Raw genomic sequence first — 8,466 nt, 5'->3', positions numbered from 1 at the left:
TTCCCCCCACCCCCTTCTTACCCACTTTCCTTTTGTTATAACACAAAACAAGTTTTACGCCAACATTACGCCACTAAGATATCCAAATTTTCAGCATTTTAAATTATGAATTAATTGGTGAATCATAACCCCTTATCACTATTATCAATTGACATATATGGACTAGATTTAATTACATTACATTTAAACATCACAACAATTAAACTTAGAGAAAAAGAATATGTAGGTTCATTGGTCAATATATAGGGATCAGTATCATAGCAAACTATTTTAAGTATATTTTTTAATCCAACCAACTTGCTTTGTATCTCCCCTTTATAACTACTTGAATTAAGCTAGATTTTTATTTCAAAACCAGTTAATCCCTGAATTTACCCTGGTAAATTATAAAAAGTAAAAGTCCCATTATCACATTAGCTTTTGACATTAGTTGTTTAGGTTAGGTTAAGTAAGATAAATGTTAATGATTGCCCAGCAGGGTTGGAGCCCCTAGAAATAGGAGAAAAGCTAATTTGAAAATACGACGAAACCCGCCACTTCTTTTTCTTTCCATGATCTCATTATCATTTTACAAAAAAAACTAAAAATTGTAAGAAAAAAGCATATCTAAGTCAATTTGTGTTGTTTGTCAAAACAATTATTTTTTAAATTTAAGATTGAACATCAAGGACACTGTGAGCTTTTGTTTTAGGAAAAATTTTGTGAACTCTTCTCATGTGTTTTCTCAGGTTACTCTTCATGCTGAAAGATTTACCACATTCTTCACATGTACAGGATAATATTCCTTCATGCGCCCTTAATGTAGAGTGTAGTAACTTGTCAGCTTAAAAGAAAATGTAGAAAATAGCAGGGATCTAAAGGGATTAGACAATGGCTGATAAACTGATACACATACCCAATGAAGATACTCAAAATTACCACATCTGTAGATTGAAATTAGTGGTTGAAACGTTAGAACACTCAACTTAATGTTCCAACCAATCAAATTAGATACATGTCTCCAAAGTTTTCAAGCCAATGAAAAATAAAACGTTATTATGAAACTAGTGTAATAACCAGTCATAGTTTTAGGCTAATTTTTTGTTTTTCTATCACTGTGAATACAATGCTCCTAGATCTTAGGGGCGCAGCCACTAGTTATTTAGAAAATAAGTAAGAACCTAGGCATATTAACTTAAATTATTTTATAATACAAATAAATTTTTTGACAAGTTACAACACCCTACCTTACATGCTGATAACAGGATGACTTAAACTTGAATGTCTTTTCACACAAATGACAACTAAACAAATTCTCTTCAGCATGAAACTGCTCAATGTGCGCTTTCAAAATCTTGGGAGCTGAAAACCCTTTGCCGCATTTGTCACAAGTATGATTTTTAATAGCAGAATGTGTCCTCATATGATCTGCTAAATGGCTTTTATTTTTGTAGGTTGAACCGCAGATGCTACAAGTTTCTATGGTGTCTGAATGAACCATCTTTTTGTGATGATTCAAATCTTTTTGTTCTCTATATTTTTTGTTGCATATATCACAGGGAATTGTAGCTGGTATTGTGTGAAGTACCATATGGCGATTTAACTTCAGGACATTATTAAACACTTTCCCGCATTCTGTACATTCAAGATTATGATGATTCTCATGCACATGTCGTACATGTTTCTGCAAATATGTCTTTCTGCTAAATTCTTTCCCGCATTCATGGCATGGAAATGTATTCCCCGAATGGGCAATTTTTTTGTGACTAGCAAGTTCTGTTTTTGTTCGGAACATTTTGTCGCATAAATCGCAGGAGAGGGACAATGGCACTTGGTGTTTTTCCATGTGAAGTTTTAGTTTGGCTTTGGTTGCATAGGTTCTACCGCAAGTTGCACACTGGAGGCCTATATATAAAGAATAAAGAAATGAATAGAAATCACATAAGGTATATATTTTTCCAAAAAAAATTGAAGAGCTTGACATAATGCAATGTGGATCATAAAAAAATTAATGGAAAAAATATACACAAATAAAATAAGGTTTTAATTATCCCAAAATAACTAAGAAGGGCTGAAAGAATTACATATATGGATCAAAATGGACCATGGAAAGAAAACGAAGTAATGGGTTAAGTTGTATTTTCACATTTAAGCTTTTCTCCTATTTCTAGCCCAAGCGGGGCAATCATTAACATTTACCTAACCTAAAATAAAGCTACTGTGTAAGTACGACGAAACCCTCTACTACGTTTTCTTTCCATGATTCCATAAATTATAGAGATACTATAGAACAATCCCCTCCGTTTAGAAATAAAGCAGTTTTTCTTGTTAAATACAATAATATGTGAAAGCTTTTTCAGTATGGCTTCGATACCGATTAATATCCGCTGGATTTGAACCATTGTGAAAAATCGTGTATTGCAGTTTTATTACAGACAATTTTCCACAAATATTAAAATTAAAATCATAAAAATAATACCTACCAGTTTTGTTAAACTAGTAAAAATCTTATATTTTTTCACTTCAATATCCGCGGAAAGCTATCTATAAAACGATGCTATAAATAACTATTCCTTACCTTGTTCTAGTTTGCAGACTCTATGATGCGCCATCAGTTGATGCTCATTAAACATCTGATTACAAAAATTACATTTAATTTTGTGGACTTCACTTGCATGATCGTCAAGCTCAAATTTATAAAGCTCTAGCCCACACTGTGCACATCTTTCCCGGGGGAAATGAATATTTGTCACATGTTTTAATGTTTCATCTTTACTTATATATGAATTATCACAAATAGAACAGTTAAATGAATTCAACACATCACAATTAGATTTTATATTGAAATATATAAACGATGAAAAGTCTTGAGTATCAAATGCTTGAATAATATCAGGTAGCTGTAGTTTTAAATCAGTATTAGATTCATTCATAAATGCTAGGAAAGTTTCAGCAGTTTGATCAGAAGTTCTTTCTACAAGTAAAACTTTGTTTGCTTTAGATTTAGATGATTTTTGTTCTTTTCTTTCTTTTTTAATATTACTTTTAGGCTTTTCATCATCATTAGTTTCGCTGTCATTATAATCATCATTAAGCTTAGTGAATAACTCTTCTGTTTCTGCTTTGATTTCATCTTCTTCTGTGGTAATTCGTATGGAAACTTGAGGTGTGTCTAAAATATGGCGTTGCTACATAAGACCTTATCAAAAAATATTTCAACTACAAAACACCTTTTTTAATTTAGGTCTTTTGTAGGGTTAGGTCTTTTGTAATTAGGAATTTTGTAACAATAGGTCTTTTGTAAAGTTAGGTAGGTTTTTTCTAACAATAAGCCTTTTGTAGAATTAGGTCTTTTGTAATTTAAATATTTTGTAGGGTGAAGTCTTTTTTTAATTTAGGTCTTTTAAAGGATAAGACTTTATGTAATTAGAACAATAGGTCTTTTGTAAGTTATGTCTTTTGTAGGGTTAAGTCTTTTGTAGCAACACCTAAAATATATTCGACATCTTCTTGAATATCTAGAATCTTCTCTTCCTCCTTTACTAAGTCGGTATTGTAATATTCTTTAAACTCGATACCTTGTAGAATTATTTGAATAGATTTTAAAACTTTAAATTTACTTCACTCATAGGATATAGGTATTAGGAGCTTATGTAAAATTAAAAACATACAATAAGTTCAGGGTTCTAAAGGAATAAGACAATGGATGATAAATAGATGTACATCCCCAATGATGACAAAATTACCCCTTCTGTAGATTGAAACGTTTGAACACTCAACTTGATAAACAAACCAATCAAAATTAAGTAAAAGTCCCAAAAGTTGTTTAGCCAACAAATAAGATAACATAATTATAAAACTTTCGGGACTAGTGTAATGAAAAGCCTATTGTCCCCTCTCTATCAGGTTAAAGACTAATATTTAATAAAATCTACAGATATTAACAGAATGTCAAACGTTACTTTTATCTATTCAATGCCTTGATCATTTTTTTCATGGCTTAATAAGCTAGCATCGATAATTTCTTTACAATCCACTAATGAAGTTCTTGCAATATTTAAATTTGTTCCAATTTTCTCAGAAATATCTTCAAGGGAAGTGGCTAGGTTACATAATGACTCAAGTCTGTCGAGAATAGTGATAACACTTTCACCTAGGAGCTGCAGTTTAGATTTCATTCTGATTTTTATGTAAAATACTGTTTCGATTTATAGAATACTTTTATATGTTATGTTTTGATATACAACCATTATCTTTGCAAATTATAGGAATAATTATATTTTTCTGGGAATCTGATTCATTTATGGGCAACGAGCATTCTGAAATAAAATAAAAATTAGAAGGGTATACAAAACTATCTTTCTAATCAATGACTCAAGATTTACTAGGGAATTTGTTTGGAGGTAACTTGGCAGTGATCTAAAGGGATAAGACAATGGCCGATGGATTGATTTATTTCACCTATGTGATACCTAAAATTAACCCTTCTGTATTATAATAAGAGGTTGAAACGTTTAAACACTCAACTTAATAACCATTCAATATAGAGTCCTAAATGTTGTTAAGCCAACGAATAAGAGAAGTTAATTATAAATCTTTGGGGACTAGTGTAATAAACAGCCAAATGTCCCCTCCCTCCCTGTAATTTAAAGGATTAAAATACTATCTTACAAATTGTATTTCTTTCTTCATATAGCATGTCTGTTTTAAACAATCCAATTTAATTTTTCTAACTTTCATTTTTTGTTTTCATTCTATTAAAAAATATTTAACATAATCTATAACACTAATTGGTATTTGTTATGCAATATGGTGGAATTTCAAAAAATACATTAAACGTGTCTCTAGGAGCATTTTGGCAAGCGGCCCAGGTCGTTCGGAATAAAACGTGGAAAGACAAGGATAAAAAGTCGATATGAGAAGTCTAAAGTGACACAGTTTGAGAGATCTTAAGCGAATTATGTGAAAAAATTCGCTCGTAGTATTGAATAAAAAGTAAAAGGGCTGATATAGAAAGCCTGGAGAGTTAGCAGACAGAAAAAATTAAATTAACCTTAGTTGTCAGCTACGGCCGTTAGATGGCAGTAGAGAGACGTAATATAGAGGGAGTACCTCTTGCGGCGTATTCGTGCATTATAAATGATATACAGGCTATATGAAGCGGCAGGGGCCGACAATGATGTACAGGCACGTTTATATACTCTTAACTGAGTGGTAGTAGAGGAGGACTCTACGTATGGCGGTACAGGCCAGATAAGTTTCTCAATTGCGGTAGGCAGATTGTGAGACGGAACGGTACAAGTTTAGATTAAAACCACGAGGGGTGGTTGTTGTCAAGCTGAGCGCGAAAGCAAGTAGTCATACACACACACACGCACACACACACTTACACTCGGACTACAGGGGCCGAGAGAAAGCTCGCTGTTTTACTTCATTCTTTATCTGACCATTGAACGAACAACATCTAAATACAAAAGTGAAAGAATAAAGAATAAAGGATAGTTGAAACATAGATTTATGCTACAAAGTCGCTTGTGATATTAATCGTTTAAGTTTTTTCTAAAAATTTATTTTTCCCTCCCTCCCACTCCCTTAAATTTTTTCATCAGTATGTTTTAATTTTATAGCATTTTCTTTATATATTTTTTCTTTTCATAAATCGTCGGTTTTTTATGCACGTGGTTTTTGATAGGGCAATAATAGATAGTTTTATGATTCAAATTTCAAATTTTATGTTATAAGATTTAATCTAAAAAATTTTTATAGGGGTCAATTTTAATGTCGATTCGATTTATTTCCTTTAAACAATAGTTTCTCATTTATAATGCTTTGTTTAATTTTATATGAGTTCATTCTAGATTTTTTGACTTATATTATATATAATTTTTCAGATTTTTTATCATAAGCCTTTGTTTCTATCTCGTACGGCGCATATTCACACATAAGATGGCCGACGGTGAGGACGAAATGCAGCTGCCACATTTGGGTGACATAGCCCAAGAATTGCCGGCGTTTGAGGATGAAAACGGTTTCGAACCTGTATCTCCAGGTATTATTTTAATTAACAGATTATTGGCTATCAAGTATAGAGTTTTTCTTGTAATCACGTATCTTGATATAGACCTATGGTTATATACGTTACATCAATGCTTGTTTTTTAAAAAAAAAAAAAAAAAATTCATTCGACTCGTGCATACACTTGTTTAAGACACAGTAATATATAAATTTACTTTAGCTGAATTACAAATCTGTCGACTACATTCATGGTTTTTTCATTTTGGACATGTTTTGTTTAGTTTTAACCGTTCAAAATAGCCTTTTTGCAATGTATAAATGAAAATCGATAATGGAAATAGTTTTTTAATTTTTAGCAGCGGACGTAGATGATGATCCTGCCGTTGACAGTGACGAAAGTGTCCATGATCAAGAGGACCAGATTGACGCTGCTCATGCGCAGTTCCATGAATCTCAACCAGCTCCTATGATGGATGAAATTGCGGAGGCGGATCGAATGAATGATGGAAACGGAAGAGATCCAGCGGAATTGTTAGCCATGCTAGGTGATGATGCACCAATGGGTGCCAGACCGTTTCGTGCTTCCACACCTCTCATTCCAGCACCTCAATCGTACATTCAACAAGAAAGGGCCAGATATGGTCAACATGATCATGTTAATAGAGTAGCACAGCATCACCCTCAGCATCTACCACAGTGTCGGCCTGGCCCAGTTCATTATCCATCTCAGAATCAGGCAATGAATTTTAGTAACGTTAACATAAATGCGGCACCATACATGGCAGGAGGCGCGGCAGCTAGGCCACAACCGCAGCAAAACGGCGAACGCATACGCCATAGGTCGGAGGAACTGCCCAGAGTGCCGACAAAATCAGCTCAGTCTGTCATGCCTCCACGCGGTACATGTCATGACCGAGGATCAGCAGCTGACAGGCCCTTGTCTGTCGATAATTCGGGTCAGGTACCAAACAGTGCTCTTATTGACGTGATTCGCATGCTAGTCAGCGACAGAAATCAGAAAAACCAGCAGAGCACCAGTGCTTCCCAACCATCGACCAGCAATGGTGTTGGCGGTGTCCAGCAACAGCAAGTTCAACAGCAGCAGAGGGCTGGCATGCAAGCGCCTCAAGCAGCCAATTTTCAACAGGCTACGCCGTTTCCCCAAGGTTGGCAGATGGTCGCGTTACCAAGCAGAAGACTTGTCGCAGGCGTGCCTACAAAAACGAAGCCGCCCGGTTTCTGCCTAGTACATTATGCTGTTACGCAACAAACCAGACTGGGAAAAATAACTGAGGTCAATGCGCAGAATTGCCGTGACTCCAGTTATTTGAGGTTGATGCAGAAGACTGGCCTCGATCTATTGTCTGTTCAGAATTATATCGAGGTAACATTATTACAACTATTCGACAAAGAGTATCGTTCACAGTCTTAGTCTTCTCTCCTTTTTTACAGTTTTTTCGAATAATTTTTTAATTTCACAAGTTATGTGGTAGTGGGACTTATGGTTATCTTTAATACTATAGATCTTAATAAGCACTAGAGCAGTTTATCTAAACAAAGTAATATTTGAGGTTGTTGTGGTATACCACCATATTTGATTTAAGTACCGTTTAAGTGTTATAAGAATTTGTTACGATTTTAAACTATAATTTAGGATGCAGTTCGCGAGCTTTACAATTTGTATTTGCCCCCTGAGGCCCACGCCACCGTCCATCGCAGTATGGAGTTTTCGCTTATGGCCATCGAGCTGCTCAAGTTCATGAGTCTCTACATGAGCTTGACGTTTACAAACAGCCCCTCGGTGGTTGTCAAGTTTGCCTGCAACGATAATCGTGAAGTTCTGCAGGGTGAGAGGCTCACCAGATTAAATACTTTGCGCAAGGAGCATGAAGAAAGTGAGAAGCGCAGACGGGACAGAGAGCGAGAGGCCAGGCCATCTGCGAAACGCTTCACTGGCACGTGCCACAATTGGTAAGCGTTTAAATTTTTTAACATATTTTTTCTTTTCTGCTGCCAGTTTGAATGAGTTGTAATGATAATTCTCGATTTTGCGCGGGCAATCAATGGATATGCCAATAGATAATCAAAGAAGTTTTTTCTTTTCGAAAAATACATAGTTTAGTTTTTTAAAAAAAAAATATATATATATTCGCAATTTAACTTACTATTTAGCACAGAGTTTTTTAGTTGTTAAACTCAGCCGGTTTAATGATAATTATATTTTCAGCCAGAAACAAGGCCATAGAGCCTCCCAGTGCACAGCTCCTAAGAAGAAGGATTGAAGCGAGGCTTCGAGTTCCCCGGCCATAGCGGTACTTCCATCTACCAAAGCCGAGGAGCTCCTCATTGACGATGTTATCGCTCCACTCGATAACGATAATTTACCTGACACAAAAACTATTGACTTTAACTCCAATGGTAACATTGAAATCGACGACAATACTTCTGTTAAAATTGTTACCAGTGACTTAG

The 8,466-nt window shown here is 34.8% G+C and overlaps 2 protein-coding genes across 2 annotated transcripts; one reads left to right on the top strand and one right to left on the bottom strand.

The window, feature by feature from the left end:
- Positions 1–25: 25 nt before the first annotated feature.
- On the bottom strand, positions 26–4,748 carry LOC145323963 (uncharacterized). Its single transcript, XM_080166576.1, has 6 exons — positions 4,651–4,748; positions 3,959–4,298; positions 3,468–3,557; positions 2,558–3,151; positions 1,227–1,884; positions 26–795 (listed from the first exon to the last, which is right to left on the bottom strand). Exons 2-6 carry the CDS (start codon positions 4,155–4,157, stop codon positions 651–653), a joined length of 1,686 nt encoding a protein of 561 aa, XP_080022702.1. The 5' UTR covers positions 4,158–4,298; positions 4,651–4,748; the 3' UTR covers positions 26–650.
- A 1,791-nt stretch (positions 4,749–6,539) lies between these two features.
- On the top strand, positions 6,540–8,456 carry LOC145323961 (uncharacterized). Its single transcript, XM_080166574.1, has 3 exons — positions 6,540–7,378; positions 7,649–7,965; positions 8,222–8,456. Exons 1-3 carry the CDS (start codon positions 6,554–6,556, stop codon positions 8,274–8,276), a joined length of 1,197 nt encoding a protein of 398 aa, XP_080022700.1. The 5' UTR covers positions 6,540–6,553; the 3' UTR covers positions 8,277–8,456.
- Positions 8,457–8,466: the final 10 nt, after the last annotated feature.

Source organism: Acartia tonsa, chromosome 7 (genome assembly GCF_053477335.1).
Source record: "Acartia tonsa isolate MP-2025a chromosome 7, ASM5347733v1, whole genome shotgun sequence".
NCBI classification, from domain to species: domain Eukaryota; kingdom Metazoa; phylum Arthropoda; class Copepoda; order Calanoida; family Acartiidae; genus Acartia; species Acartia tonsa.
The sequence above is the reverse complement of the archived record's forward strand: the minus strand, read 5'-3'. Positions and strand labels throughout refer to the sequence as shown.

Bases quoted from the DNA above. Each gene is read 5' to 3' on its own strand.
- LOC145323963 (XM_080166576.1), bottom strand. From the start codon at position 4,157: ATGAAATCTAAACTGCAGCTCCTAGGTGAAAGTGTTATCACTATTCTC. The intron at 3,152-3,467 runs GTGTTGCTACAA...GCCATATTTTAG, and splicing joins AGATGTCGAATATATTTTAG to ACACACCTCAAGTTTCCATA. The intron at 796-1,226 runs GTAGGGTGTTGT...CTCTACATTAAG, and splicing joins TCCTGTTATCAGCATGTAAG to GGCGCATGAAGGAATATTAT.
- LOC145323961 (XM_080166574.1), top strand. From the start codon at position 6,554: ATGGGTGCCAGACCGTTTCGTGCTTCCACACCTCTCATTCCAGCACCT. The intron at 7,379-7,648 runs GTAACATTATTA...ACTATAATTTAG, and splicing joins CTGTTCAGAATTATATCGAG to GATGCAGTTCGCGAGCTTTA. The intron at 7,966-8,221 runs GTAAGCGTTTAA...TTATATTTTCAG, and splicing joins ACTGGCACGTGCCACAATTG to CCAGAAACAAGGCCATAGAG.